This window comes from Brachyhypopomus gauderio, chromosome 14 (assembly GCF_052324685.1).
Source record: "Brachyhypopomus gauderio isolate BG-103 chromosome 14, BGAUD_0.2, whole genome shotgun sequence".
Taxonomy (NCBI): domain Eukaryota; kingdom Metazoa; phylum Chordata; class Actinopteri; order Gymnotiformes; family Hypopomidae; genus Brachyhypopomus; species Brachyhypopomus gauderio.
The window spans coordinates 11,740,624-11,756,299 of NC_135224.1; the positions used below are offsets into that span (position 1 = coordinate 11,740,624).

General features: G+C 37.9%; 1 protein-coding gene across 1 annotated transcript; it reads right to left on the minus strand.

Moving 5' to 3' along the window:
* Positions 1 to 460: 460 nt before the first annotated feature.
* Positions 461 to 6,415, minus strand: LOC143475359 (uncharacterized). The gene is made up of 6 exons (XM_076973200.1): positions 4,954 to 6,415; positions 4,503 to 4,844; positions 4,012 to 4,362; positions 3,437 to 3,544; positions 888 to 955; positions 461 to 781 (listed from the first exon to the last, which is right to left on the minus strand). The coding sequence occupies exons 1-6, from the start codon at positions 5,027 to 5,029 to the stop codon at positions 656 to 658; spliced, it is 1,071 nt and encodes a 356-aa protein (XP_076829315.1). The 5' UTR covers positions 5,030 to 6,415; the 3' UTR covers positions 461 to 655.
* Positions 6,416 to 15,676: the final 9,261 nt, after the last annotated feature.

The following is a 15,676-nucleotide window of genomic DNA, read 5'->3' on the forward strand; positions in this document are numbered from 1 at the left end:
ATACTGTTGTAGACAAAAAACATGAGTCATAGCAGAAAAGGAGAAGAGGAAAAAGATAAGAACAACAATAGAGTTGAAAAAATTTATCACAGAGAAGTATGAAAAGGGCATTCATGTGATGGACTTAGCGTTGGAATTCAGCTTGATGGCTGAGAACGGATTAATCCATTTTCAGTTATTTCTGAAATTGAAATTGATTGGGAATTCCAATGCATTGCTTCTCGACGCTCCTTCCGGAACGAATTAGCGTCGAGTCCTGGGGTTCTACTGTACGAGTTTGACTAAAGCCCCTTTTATTACATCTGTAAGTGTCTTTCCATTTCTGGATATGCCTTGGATATCACAGTGACTCTGTGAATTTGAAAATTAAGTCTTGAAACTTAACCTACTTTGTTAAAAAAAAATGTCAAAGTGTATAGAAAAAGCTTATTAAAAACACCAAACTACAACATATTGGGAAAATGCAATATTTTATCTACATGCATGATCATTTCATTATTAGAGTGTGATTTTGCGGATTTGGGATCTAAAATTATATGAACAGTTATACTAGTTTCACAGTTTTGTTCTCATGCAGGTGTTGCACCAAGATATGGTATAATCACATTTATAACAGTGGCCAAATAAAAGCAGGAAACAAAAACAGTCAGGGGCATCATATCTGGTTTTGACATGTCATCCCAGAGTACAGCACCTCCTCAAGGTGTCTCTCTTTCTTCATTCTTGTGCGTTGTGTAGTAAATTTTAAGGCAGCGTAATTCAATTCATGAGTTGTATGGTACTGTAAAAGACACTCAACATTAAAAGTATGAAAATACACATGTATAAAATGTATAAAAAACATGTATAAATGTATACACAGTGTATGATACTTTAAAATGTCAAACCTGTACTGCTGACATTGTGTCATTAGAATTCAATGGCTGTGATGTGTGGTCTGTGATGGGCTGTCTGCCTGGAATATGGAAGAAAAAAAACCCCAGCAATAATTGAACATAAATTTCATCAGAGTGAATGTAAATCTGAATAATAAGCCTTACAAAATGAAGTATTTTATTTGATTAATTATTGTATATTTTGAGTGATTTGATAAACAAAAAAAGAGATCTGAAACAAAGTCTAATCCAACAGGTCATGCAGATTTTTTCTTCAAAAAGAAATCTGTTTTGCCTAATGGAGTCTACTTTATTTGTTTGGAGAAATTTTGAGTTTGAATATGTAACCTTGTGTCATCATGGTAAGATTATTCTCAGGTTCATTTATAAATATTCATTTATTTTGCTGATATAATGTTGATACAAAGTGTGTATGATCATGGGGGCCCACTGACAAATATATACTGACAAATTATTCTAAAAAAAAAATGTTATAAATATTGAAGTAATTTAGCTATAATTTAGCAATTTTGTTGATATTAACTGTCTATGTCCAATAGGACACTTCTGGAAATAAAGCAAGGCATTTTAGCTTTCAACATAATTATTATACTTCTCACAAAATTGCATAAAACAATGTCCCAAAAAGTTTATGAAGCATAATCTTTGAAAAGAAAGCTGTCTGGAGTAAACTCCAAAAATCTTTAAAGAAAATTAAAATGTTTTAAATATTTATAAGATAGAGAACCTTTTAATTATATATAAGATATATGTGCATACCCCCAATAAAAATGTCCATAAGCTACATTTACATTACCACAAGCAGGTCTGGGGTGGGTTTCTCAATAACCAACGATCTTAGAAAGTTACGAACAACTTTAAGAACGACGTTACTTTAAGAACGCCAAATTTACGAGTGTTTCCCAAAATCCTTCGTAGTCTCCAAATTTATGAATGAGTTCTAAGTAGTTCTTAGTTGACTCTGCCTCTGCATCTGCACTGGAAAAGCTCCGCTAGTCGAAAACCAAACCACCGATTTACATACATTTTTTCATTATTACGGGGTAAAAGTATCATTGGCAAAATGACAATCATAAAAACTAACAACTAATAAGTGTTGAAATTTCAAGTATAAGAAAAAAATTTGTAGAACATAAATTATTGCCTTTGCAATTCTGACCAATTGTAGGCTTTAATCAAGGCTATAAATAGGGCACACAATTAACCTTTCACACGTTATTCAAAGCCATGGCAAACAAGCAGAGAAAATGAAATTTTCTGTCGAGTGAACTGAGCCAAAAACAAAGTATAGCCTACAGTTTTCAATAGCTCGAGGAAATTCCTCAAATTCAGAAAAAAAGTAAACAAAAAACTGTAGTCAATTAAAAAATAAGGGGACAGAACTCAGAAAGGAAAAGGGTTAAGGCTGGTGGAGGTCAAATGTCCACAAGTTCCCTTACTGTTGAGGAGGAGAAGGCACTGGGGATACTGGGGCCCACAGCTACTGAAATGATACCAGGGGATTTGAAACAAGAGTATATAGCCCCCATACTCAAATAGCGGCAGAAATATTTCTGGCCCGCGAGCTGTTTTGAAAATTTTTATTTATTTATTTTTTATGATATATTTTTTTTCAATCACGCTATCCATATATATATATATATATATATATATATATATATATATATATATATATATATATATATATATATATATATTACTGCATGGTGAAGCAATGCTTTAGTAACAGTATGTACACATTTAGATACATCAGTTTTGCTTAGTCTGTGGGCATCACCAACAGTCTGCAGAAATCCACCTGTGGCATAAAATCGGAGGGCAGTCAGTAACTGTATCGTGGAGCTAAGGGCAAAATTCTGCATTCAGGCGAACTACATGGCTTCGTGGATTACATCATCTTCTTAAATTATGTCTTCTGTTTAAAGCCAATACTCTGAAGAGCTGCCATGATCATCACACCTTTGCTAGACTTAATCCAAGTTACAAGTTACAAGTTGCTACCGATTAATCAATCAATTTTATTGGTTAAGTTAAAATAAGCTTAATAGGCCAACTTGTATCCATTTCTTTGCAAAGAATACATTAATTGTGAAAGTCTGAAATGCTATCAACTGCATAATGATAAACGGAGAGATTTAATTAAATTAAGTAGTACACTTGATTTTTGTTGACACAATGTGGTATATGCGATATAATTACTTCAAAAGAAAATAGGCTACTAGGCTAATTATATACATAAACGCAAATGTTGTAATGCCGTGCTTAAAACCAACGTGAGTGAAATTAGCGCCTCTATCCTTTTTCAGGTAGAACTGCACATGAGCTTCGAGTTAAGAAGTACTTAGTGAGTTACGAATGGGTCTGGATATTCTTTACTTACGAATAACTATAAGTACGACGTAAGTTACGAAGAGTTTCGGGAAGCACTCGTAAATTTAAGAATATTCGTAAGTACAAGGTTACAAAGTACTTAGAGTTATGAACATTTTGGGAAACCCACCCCTGTTATCTATATAAGTTCATTTTTAAAAATTGCCTACCTTTTCTTTTGCATGTTATACATAAAAGAACATTGATGGTCACGTTTGTAAATAATATCACTGCCAGGCCAATTATTATGAAGATGTATGTGCTCTCGCCATTATCACCTGAAACATGAAAAGCAAAATATAATATTTTATGTACATATTTTAATGGATTTTAAAGACATTAATTGTCTCAGAGAAAAGGGTAAACATCTCAGAAATATTGAAAAACATCTAAATGTGTCTTATCATGTTATTGTTTTTTTAAGTGACATGGATATGTTGATTTGTTCAATTTACCACCAATTACACATTTTCAGATGTACAGTTTACCACCTATTGAAAAGGTTTTAACAAGGGCTAAATTTGACTGCTCAACTCAGTTAATTACAATTATCTACTGCAAATAGTAGCTACAATTAAATTTAACAACAGTGAATTGTATCGTTTATAGTAGAGTTATAATTGGTGAGGTCTGGAGCAAAATTCAGAAGCTGTATAGATTTGCTCACCTGGAATCCTTTTTGGACTTTATTTCCAAGTAAAAAAAACTGATTCAGTATTGTAAGTAATGTTTAATTAATTCTTACCTTCAAAGTTCAGTTTAGTTCCATTTCCAAATAGTATCTCTCCACATGCAGTCACAGCACAGTGGTAAGTTCCAGAATCTGAGGAGCTAAGGTTCCTCTTGGAGAGTTCATACACACAGCTCTGTGTAGGAAATCCATGCTCAGATCTGTTCTTACACTGATCACTGCTGTCTCCATGAGTGTAAATGATTCCTGGATGAGATTCTCCTGAGCCTTGTCTGAACCAGTAGACACTGTGGTCTCCTGCACAGTGTTTAGTGAGGACTGTGCATTGTAGAGTCACAGAGTCTCCAGTCTGAAGTAGCTGTGGTATGGTGTTTTGTACAACAGTATATTTATTCAAATCTTTACCTATAAAAATATTTAACAGTTGAATAACTGAATTCTATTTTACAGGTTTATGTAGACAATAAACTATAAATGGTTTATATAAACACTTTAATGTATTATCAGATGTTAAATAAAATTGCACAAAATAATCCTCTGCTTACCTTTGAGCAACAAAACTGTGCCAGCACCAAAGGTGACAATATTTGAGAAAGACCCTGCACAGTAGTACACTCCTGAATCAGATTGAACAGCTTTTGTTATTGTTAAATTTGAGCTGCCAGCGGACCTTGATAAATTAAAACGTTTCAACTGGTCAAAATCATTATGGAAATCAAAGGGTAGGCTAAAGTGATATGAAGAGGTAACCAATAAAGGTTTCTGTCCCACTTCTTGTTTGTACCACAAAACCTTGTGTATTTGTTCTTTTGGATGAAAGCAAGTCAGTTTCACATCTTCGCCTTCTTGAACAGTCACAACAGAATCCAGCTGCAAAATCTTTCCTGCTGAAACAGATTATAGCCAAGACAGTAAAGATGTAAGTGCATCATCTGACAGAAGCCAGGCATAAGTATTTAAATTTCTGAAAATTGTGCAAAAGGAACCTGAACTTACATACTTCAGAGAAGCCCAAAGATATCATATAAAGCACAATCAACATCTTGGGGCAGATCCCTTTTTGTGTCTGCATATGTTCAGCATGTCTTTTGCTTGATGGCCCTGGTGTCACTCTTGACACTTGTTTATATACTGTATTGTACTCCTGCCTCCTCTAAGGGTTCAGCAACACTGCCTGATTCTACTGGCTTCCTGAAAGGAAACCATTGCACGCCCATGGTCATCCTGTAACACAGTCTTTTCTTAGTGTTCTTTGAATAACATTTTTCCTATAGGTTCCAAGTTTCCATTGTTAGATTCCTCATTTCTAACACAATGTGAATGTAAGTAAATTACATAGATTTGTTTAATATATGTTTTTGTGATTGTTTATGCTTGAGTTATAGCAGTATTGGTAATGACACACATAGTCGGTGTATTAACAAATTCAAAGGCAGTTGGACAAAGAACAATTTAGATGTATTTATATACTTACGCAATAATACAAGAGAGGGATGGCCGAGTGCCGTAGATCAGCACAGCAGTGCCAATATTACACGTTATAGCACGAACCTCGAGTGTATTATTGCTCAGCTCATTACAGCTCATGTTTGTAAGCGTGACAAACCTTGGCTCATTGGAGGAATCAGGCTGGTCATTTATAGCTTCATCCTCCAGTTTCAGATCTAAACAAATGCTTTCGAAGCCAATAGATTTAACGAACTCCCTGTAATTCATTTTGATAATGTTGCTGCTTGTTTGTAGTTGCGCTGTTTGGCTTGTAAACGCTGCTTCGTTGCTAGGTTACCTGTATGTGGCGGAGTAATACATGGAGAGCTTCGGTTACAGTGCTATAACGTGTAATATTGGCACTCCTAGATCGCCTCTCAGCCAATCACATTGTAGGGTCGGAACTAACTGTGGTATAATTGATGATAATGTCAAATCATATGTCCAGATTGCATTTTATATGAAATACATTTGAGGACACTGGAGAAATAGAGTGAGGTAGGGACATACTCTCACACAAAGCTGTCAGAAATACTGATAAAGTCATAAGTCACGTTGAGCCGGTCACAGCAGCTCAGAACTCTATCTGCTTGCACTCCTCATTCCTCATGCCCCTCCTCAGACACACCCACACAGTTCAAACCACTCTCATCATCCCAATCAACAGGGGTGTGTTTCCCAAAACATTTGTAATTCTAAGTTAATGTTTGTAACTCTAACTTCGTAACCTCATACTTACAAATATTCTTAAATTTACAAGCGTTTCCCGAAACTCTTCGTAACTTACGTTGTACTTATAATCGTTCGTAACTCCGGACCCATTTGTAACTCACTAAGTACTTTTTAACTCGAAGCTCACGTGCAGTTCCACCTCAAAAAGGCTGCTAATTTCACTCGCACTGGTTTTAAGCATGGCATTACAACATTTGCGTTTATGTGTATAATTAGCCTAGTATTTATTTTGAAGTAATTACATCACATATACCACATTAAGTGTCAACAAACAAAATTTAATGTACTACTTTGAATTATTTAGCATTAGCTAATATGTTCCCAATATTTAATTAAAACTTTTCCGTTCATCATCGTGCAGTTAATAGCATTTCAGACTTTGACAATGAATGTATTCTTTGCAAAGAAATTACTACAAGTTGGCCTATTAAGCTTTTTTTAACTTAACCAATAAAATTGGTTGATTAATCAATACCACATATAAGTAACTTGGATTAAGGCTAGCAATTGTGCTTGTGTGATGAATATGGCAGTTCTTCAAAGAGTATTGGCTTTGAATAGAAGACATAATTTAAGAAGATGACATCATCCACAAAGCCATGTAGTTCACCTGAACTCAGAATTTTGCCCTTAGCCCCTTCATCTGGGCCAATTCTGGAGTGTGTCAAATGGCTAGTGACAGTACATTTGAGGGTGGACATGTACTAGCTGACAGTGGGTATCCACTCTGAAGCTATATACTCCTGTATCCCCAGTTCTTTATCCTCCTCAACAGTAAGTGGACATTTGTGGACACACACAAGGACATTTGATCTCCACCAGTCTTAACCCTTTTCTCTTCTGAGTTCTCTCCTCTTATTTTTGGCTTGACTACAGAAGTCATGCCACATGCCATGCCTGATCTCTTAATTACTTATATATCATCATTAATATACTTAAATATCATCCCATTTTTATTTAGTTTTTTTTTTGTAACTTCCTTGAGCTTTTGAAAACAGTATACTTTTGTTTTTGGCTCAGTTCACTTGACAGAAAGTTAAATTTTCTCTGCTTGTGTCATGTTGAGGACCCCGGCCCCTCCCTTTTGGGCGTGTGTCAACGTTGTCCACATGCTTTGTCTGCGTCAGTGGATATCCGTAATTAGGGTTATGTCGTGTGATTAATAAGTCTCACCTGTGAATCGTCTCGTGATCACGTGGGGCTAATGTGGTTTGTCTATTTAATGTGCGCTCGCGCAGTGTCCTGTGCTCGTCGTTGTCTAAGTCTACACGTTTCGGTGTATATGTGTGGGTGTTTATCGTGCACTATTGCGCAATCGTCTCATAAAATTTAAAGTGACCGTCTGTTACGAAGGAGTCTGTGTCTCATCCTTCACCACGACCCTAGCGTCACAGCTTGCTTGTCATGGTTTTGAAAAACGTGTGAAAGGTTAATTGTGTGCCCTATTTATTGCCTTACGATCGCCTTATTGCATACAATCGGTCAAAATTGCAAAGGTAATAATGAGTACTACTCATTTTTTTCTTATACTTGAAATTTCAACACTTTTTAGTTTTTATGATTGTCATTTTGCCAATGATACTTTTGCACCGTAATAATGAAAAAAAATTTATGTAAATCGGTGGTTTGGTTTTCAACTAGCGGAGCTTTTCCAGTGCAGATGAAGAGGCGGAGTCAACAAAGAACTACTTAGAATTCCTTCGTAAATTTGGAGACTAAGAAGGCTTTTGGGAAACACTTGTAAATTTGGTGTTCTTAAAGTTACGTAGTTCTTAAAGTTGTTTGTATGTTTCTAAGATTGTTCGTTATCGGGAAACGCACCCCAGTTTATTAAATCACACAGAACACCTGTCTTTTATTGTTTAATTCCTGTATTTATGCCACAAGTACCAGTCATCGGCACTGAACATTGTGAGCTGCATGCTGAACCTAGGGAAGTCTGAACCTCTGTCATTATGCACTTGAAACTTATAGGCTCTCTTTGCCGTTTAAAGAGACAGCGTTTGAGTTTGAGCTGGGATGCATTTAAATATTTTAGAATGTACTCCAAGTTTCCATGACTGACAGAGTTCACATTCTCTAGAAACTTTTCATGCAAGAATTGAGCCCTCTCCATGGTGCTGAATATTTGTCCCTTAAAATGCCATCCCCAGTTGCAACAAAACACCTCACACGGCTTAAATACAAGAGATAACAAGTAAACTAAAGTAGAAACAGGTGACAATGATAACAAGGGGTGTGGTTACAAACACAACATGGAACAAGGAAACAAAAAGGAACGACTGAAAGGTGGGGGCAGAGCTTAAATGTGACAATGTGCACGGTTACATCTAGTTACATGTACATATTAGCTAGCAAGGCAGGAATCACTTGCCTGGGAAAGGATAAATGAAAGGATTGTGAGATATAAGTGCCAATTGCCTTCATCTTCATCAATTGCCATCCAGCTGCCTCTGGAACATGAAAGGCCTTAGGAGCAGACCCCAGGTGGACCTCTGGAACAGGCCTCTGGTGGGCCTCAGGAATAAGCCGCTGGAATTGCATCTGGAGGCACCACAGTTGCTGAAACACACTGGAGAGTCTCTGAAACAAACTGAATAACCATAACTTAACCATAACTCGCCAGGCCCCTCGAGGATGTTAGATCTCCCATTGACTTCACCAGGGAAGGTCTCATGAGAATTCAGGGCCTGGTGAAGGTGCACCCTACAGGAACAGGAACCAGAGTAGACAGGGTGGCCAGTGGGATGGTCACCTCAACAGGCATCTTGGGAACCCTGGTAGAACAGAGAGAAACTTTCCCCTCTTGGTGTCGCCTACCACTATTGAATTCTTTGGCATGGGGCATGGAGAGCTCGCTCTGGTGCATGGGATCACACTGAGAGATAAGCTCTGGGTAATCTGCCTGTTCATCCTGTGAAATCTCTCCTCTCCCAGTACTGCAGGTTGTTCATTCCTGCTTCGCCAATCAAGGCAGGTATACTTTTGCCACTCTTCAGGGTTCTTTTGGCAATAGGCAGCCAAATAAAAAACATTATTGATAATCTGCCTATCCCATAGAGAATCCCATGTACCCACAGTGCTAGGGGATTTGCTGTCTCTGGTTCGCACACATGTTCAAGCATTGTCTAGCACCAGAAGATTGTCTAGCACAAATCAATGGCTGATGGAACTGAGCGTTAGGGGTGGGAATCGTTTACTATCTCACGATTCGATTCAACTCCCATTTTGGGGGCCACGATTCGATTCAAAATTGATTTTCAATTCAAAACGATTTTCAATTAAAATAACAATTTGATTTAGAAAAATTTCTGCTTCAGTCTATAAAATCTGCATGATCTACTACAATCTGCTTTGCAAGACAGAATGACAAATACAGAAAGTGTCTTTCACTTTTAATTAACAAAAATAATGTGCTTTGTTAAAATAAAATGCTTTTTGTTGTGTTCTTTAGCTTCCTTTTGCAAGCTCTCAGGGCTGGCTTGGATGCAGTTCCCCCAACCGTTGCTAGGGGCACCAGAGTCAGTCCCAGACTAAACCGGCGTAACCGTATACAGCCAGGTCCCTGCTTTCTCTGTGGTTGCTTCTTGTTTAATGGTGTCTCGCCACCTCTCTCTGTTATGCTTTCTCTTTACTTATGCGAGTGTCTACCTCCTGCGTCGCTTCCTGACTTATCTCAAGTTTTCCCAGTCCTGTATTTCTTCCTATCCATTTTGCCTTTATTTTTGGGAAGGGTTTTATTTTGCTGTGGCATTTTTTGCCAGTTACTTCTGCTGGCGTCCTTGGCGTTGCATTTATCCGCACTGTTTTTTAGTTGTTATTTTGCTTCTTTCTCCCGTCTCTCTGCGGTTGAGTGTTATTTTCCATGCGTTGTATTTTCTATTTACTCCGTGCCCTCATGGTTTTTGTTTCTATTCTTTTGCGCGTTGAGTCTTCCGCGTTGTTTTGTTTGTTCATTCTGGGTCGCTGTGCGCATTTCCCTTTCGCTAATACATAATACAATGGCTTGCTCTTGTGAGCCGGCACTTGGGTCCACCCTTCTCTATATTATTTCACTTGGGTCCACCCTTATCTATTTTATTTCACTTGGGTCCACCCTTCTCTATATTATTTCACGCGGTGTGTACATTCCCGTGCTCACCGTGTTACACAAGCCTTGCACACGAGCTACATTGTGTCAAGTTCGGTCTTCCCTGGCATTCGGTAAAAACCAAAATGAACCCATATTTTTGCCTTAAATTAAGACGGGACAGGTTGAATATCTCTTTCCTCCATTTGTTTTGAAACTTTTCCGCACTTTTCCGTCCCAGAATCTGCTGCGTAAAGTCTCGCATAATTTTGTAATTACGTAATGCGAGACTTCACCACGACTTAGAATCGATTTTGGGACACTTAAAATCGATTCTGAATCGTAGTAAATGAGAATCGATTTTTGATATGTGAATCGATTTTTTGGCACACCTCTACTGAGCGCATCTAGGCCTTATTACGTGCAATCCAGACTGCCTCACCCCAGAAGGAGCATTCTGGAAAGCTTGAAAAGTGCTTTACATCTGATCACAGAATTCATCCTAGATAATAGTACAAATAGGCCAGAATTCAAGATACCCTTTAGTCAGACTACTACTAAACTACAGGAATCAATGTCATTACCTAGTGTTCTGATTAAAACAGGCTCATTTAGTCCATTTTTGGCTTTGTAAGCAAGCATCAAGGTTTTATATCTGGTGTGTGATGCTACTGGAAGCCAGTGAAGGGAGCGTAGCAGAGAAGTCACATGTGAGAACTTGGGGAGATGGAAATTCAGTCGTGCTGCAGCATTCTGAATTAGTTGTAGAGGTCTGATGACCCGTAGAGGAAGACCTGCAAGTAGGCAATTGCAAAAGTCCAGTTTTGAGATGACTAGAGACTGCACAAGCACTTGAGCAGCTTCCTGTGAAAGGAAGGGTCGTATACTCTGTATGTTGCAGAGGAAAAATCTGCAGGATGTGGTCAGCTTTGAAACACGTGTTGAGAAGGACAACTGGTTGTCCAACGTTATACCCAGGCTTTGAGCAGTTTCTGATGGTGTTAACAAGGTGTTCTCAAAGGAAACAGTGAGGTCGTTGTGTGGGTTTGGGGCTCCTGGAATGTACAGAAACTCAGTTTTGCTAGGATTGAGCTTCAAGTGGTGAGCAGTCATCCATGAAGCAATATCTGCCAAGCATGCAGAGATATGCCCAGAAACCTGGCTGTCAGAATGTGGGAAGGAAAGAATTAGCTGGGTGTCATCAGCATAGCAATAATAAGAGAAATCATGAGACAAAATAATTTCACCAAGGAAAAAAGTATATAAAGAGAAGAGAAGGCCTAGGATTGAGCCTTGGGGGACTCCAGTGGAGAGTTTACATGGATTGGATGTAGATCCTGTCCATGTAACCTGATAGGAACGGTCTTCTAGATATGACTGGAACCATTTCCAAGCAGAGCCAGTCACACCGCGGCTAGATAGAACATGTAAGAAAGAAAATGTAAGAAAAATGTAAGGAAAATGTAAAAACCAGATACTGTGGGAAGGGACAAGTGGAAATGAAAGTATATAATAATCACGCCTTATGGTAAACACTCAGAAATCATTTTTCAGACAAACTGGTTGCATATGTTGCAGGCTTTGTAAAGCTCTCAAATAAGAGAGTGGACACTTGTGGGTGACCACACTAATGAACACTGATTCACCTCTGGTGGTGGCAGGCCATCGCAATCAGTAACTTGTTACAATGCTGTGTTGTGCCAATGATGTATAACGAAATACTTTTTTAAAAGTTTGTGCTTATGAATAACAGCAGGTGAGAGTAATACATTCTCACTTGCCATCAAGTCCTACATCCGAACCTACTTTACCTGTGGATCAGTAGTAGTCTGATTTGTTACTGATATTAAAAGGATTAGTGAATCTGGTGGTAGATTCCAGCAGGGAAAATCAAGGTGGAGACCATGAATACAAATCCACACTTGGAAACTGGGCTGATATGTTGTGGTATAGCTGTGATGTCAGTTCAGAACCTTCTAACATCATAACCCGCATAGCTGTATCTCCAGCAAGATGGTGTAACTTACTGATTCAGGTAGATATGTGAGGAGTTTATGACAAAGTGTGACCAGAGTCTATGCGGAGTAATCATAGGAACAATTGTACCTGCTTGGTATCTGGGTCATCAAGATGGCTACAGCACACTATGCAGCCAACATGGCACACTATGCAGAAGTTGAACAATTCCTGGGTTTCTATCCTTAAATCTGGATAGTAATTTTTGGAGAGTATGTGGAAAATATTGGAAAGCTGATGGAAAAACCATTATCTTGTTTAGGAAAATAAGACCGGTCAGTGGGGCATTCAGCTGGCCTTTGAGACATTTCAGAGATGTTTAATCTGTGTTCTAAACTATAGAAGCAGCAAACAACATGAGAGGTAGAATTGTTTCCTCTGTCAACTCTGTTCCTCTGGACATTGCCTGATCCTAGAAAGGGCATCAGCGTTAGTATTCTTTGATCGTGGACAGTAAAAGACAAAGAACTGTAACACTAAGAAAGTTTGAACCATCTGGCTTCACAAGAGTTCAGAGTCCAACCTGTAAAACCAATTTGATATCCAGAAGCTTCCCATTTTTGATACTTTCTTTCTGTTGGAGAAAGTTTCAGGAGGAGTAGTCCCAGGCAAACAAAGGCAACCCTATCTCTAGATGCATCAACCTCCACCACAAACTTCTTGTTGATGTTTGATGAGAGGGGCTGTAGTGAATCTCTTTGAGATCAGAAATGGCTCTCTCAGGTTCAAAATTCCAATGCAATTTTCAAGGTTTAATCCTTAATAAGGTATACGATATCACTAGGCCTAATCAGTCTCTGTATCTGCAAGCTCCCAAGTAGAATCAGCTTGCAGGAACTCACATGAAGTCTTAGATGGAAAGACTGTTATAACATTGGGCATAAATAAGACAATACTGACATGGTTTTATGTTCTTTCATAGAGGACAAATAAACTAAAATTGACGACACCATAATCTACTGACCTATAAAGCCTCAAGGTCTGGAAGAAGGAACAGTAGAAAGAAACAGGCAAGATATTATAATAACCACCAATAACTAGGCTTATAAGTAATGAGCAACCATGGCAATGTTGGACATCACTATAATGTCAGCATGTTCCTTATAGCATCACTAATCCTGATCAGTCTGCGTATGGGCAAGCTGCCACATAACATCAGTTTACAGGAACTCACTAGAAGTCTTAGATGGAAAGACTGTCAGATTACGCTGGACTAAAATAAGTTATTAAGATTTGGCTCTCTTATGCATTTCACTAAGGGAGTCATTAGAATTATTCGTCCCTGTCTTTGTGAAGTATTACCCTTGTTTTCTAGAACATACCTGTCACGTTGAGGACCCCGGCCCCTCCCTTTTGGGCGTGTGTTTACGTTGTCCACGTGTAATCGTCTACGTCTGTGGATCTTCATGGTTGTGGTTGCGTCTTGTGATAATCCGTCTCACCTGTGTCTCGTCTCGTAATCACGTGGGGCTAATGTGGTTTGTCTATTTAATGTGCGCTCGTGCAGTGTCCTGTGCTCGTCGTTGTCTAAAGTTTACACATTTCTGTGTGCTTTGTGTTTTCTCGTGCGCTATTGCGCAATATATGTTTCACATAATAAACGTGACGTGTGCTATAACCCGAGGATTCCTGTCTCGTCCTTGGCTGTGCCCAAACATTACAATACCAAGCATTTCCTTTGTGTATTTTTGCCTTATGTGTATTAATGTTGTATTCCTTGAATCTGTTTTTTGGACTCTCGCATACATGGATTTGTTTGCTATTTGGACTGTTTTTTTTTTTTTTTTTTTTTTTTTTTTTTTGCTTTCCGTTCCTTTTTGGGTTGGAAATCCCACTGCTCTGGTTTTGACTTTGGCCTGTTGTCTGACAACATTTTTGGATTCAATCACACTTGTCCGCAAGAGTTGGTCTGATATTGCCTCAAATAGGTTCCCTTTAAGCATCCTGAACCCAGGGGGTCAAGAATGACTGTGTTGTTTGTACTTGGCCAAATTCAGTCAGATGTTAAGTCAGGCTGCTTCTCAGACTTTCATACTGATGGCCCATGAAGTCTAACTGAAGCAGATACTCCATCCCTCTGCACCTTCAGACATTGCAGTAGATCTGGGGCCTGAGGTAGAAATAGGGGCTGTACTATCCTATCTTTGACTAAAGAATTTCTTTGAGTTAGCTTTTTCATGAATTTGTCCAAAACAGTTACAACTAAAGTCACTGTCAACTTCAAAAGAGGCACCTATTTTATAAATCGTTAAAATATGTGTGTACAATTCCAGATAGTACTAGTTTGCGGTTTTCCAGAGTGGTGGCTTTACAGTTGGGTGCTTATGGTATTTGTAAAACGTTATATATGAAATAAAAATGTCATATTTTGTCTTGAGATTATTTTGCTCTGTTGATCCCAAATAGAATGTATGGTTCAGTTCTTGCAAATGGTCATATAATTTCCCCATACACGCAAAACAAAAAACAGGTTAGCCTTTCAGATTGAGAAACATCCTGTGCTCAAACCACATGGTGTGACAGAGTGGAAAGAAGTGTGGTTTTCTTGGGCTAGCATGCATAATGCATTGAGCAACACTGACAAATCAACAAAGACAAAGGTAGTTTCACACTTTCAGTAAGAGTGCCACTCAGCCAGGAAAGTTCTTTAAAAATGTACATGTATAAAAATAGATACTGCATTGTACCTGTATTTATGTAGAGCTTTTATTTTTATTCAGGACATAGGTGTGTGAATATTTTCATTTCTGATCCAATAATACAGATTATATATACAATCCAGTTTTATTTATGTAATATATTTATCAAAATGTATCAATTTTTCAACATTGTTACATAACAACCTATTCACATCATATATTAATGCTTTTTCAGAATGACCAGTATGATCCCACATCTGTCATACAGAAAGCAGAAGTACATGATGTACTATCATGTAAGTATTTATATAATTATAGTTATATATGAGTACATACTTTAGGTTTGCTATCCTTTGTGTCTTGACAGCTGAAGCAGGGCTTCCCGGGTCAGACAACATAAGACCTAAAGCTAATATTCCCAAGATAAATCACTTGAGAGATATTCCACTTTGAATTTATAGGTGCTTAACTAAAGCTTTAATTATATTATAGGTGCTTAACGAAAGCTAAAGATGTCCAGCACATTTATTATTAGGCCTATACACTTATGAGCTGCAGGAGCCTTGACATTAAAGTAAAAATCAGCACAGGAGTTTCACACATACTGTACACTACACGTGCATTCTAATATACATGTACACCGACATACATTACACTCTGACATGCATAATACTCTCGACTAGAGTTTAAGAATAGAAATAAAACAGACATTCTAATTTTCATGGATTTTGAATAAAAACATGAAAAGATAATGTATTTTTATGTATTTTTATAC

Coding starts and splice junctions, on each gene's coding strand:
- LOC143475359 (XM_076973200.1), bottom strand. CDS start 5,029: ATGCAGACACAAAAAGGGATCTGCCCCAAGATGTTGATTGTGCTTTAT. Junction 4,363..4,502: donor CACAGTTTTGTTGCTCAAAG/GTAAGCAGAGGA, acceptor ATATTTTTATAG/GTAAAGATTTGAATAAATAT. Junction 782..887: donor ACACAATGTCAGCAGTACAG/GTTTGACATTTT, acceptor TGTCTTTTACAG/TACCATACAACTCATGAATT.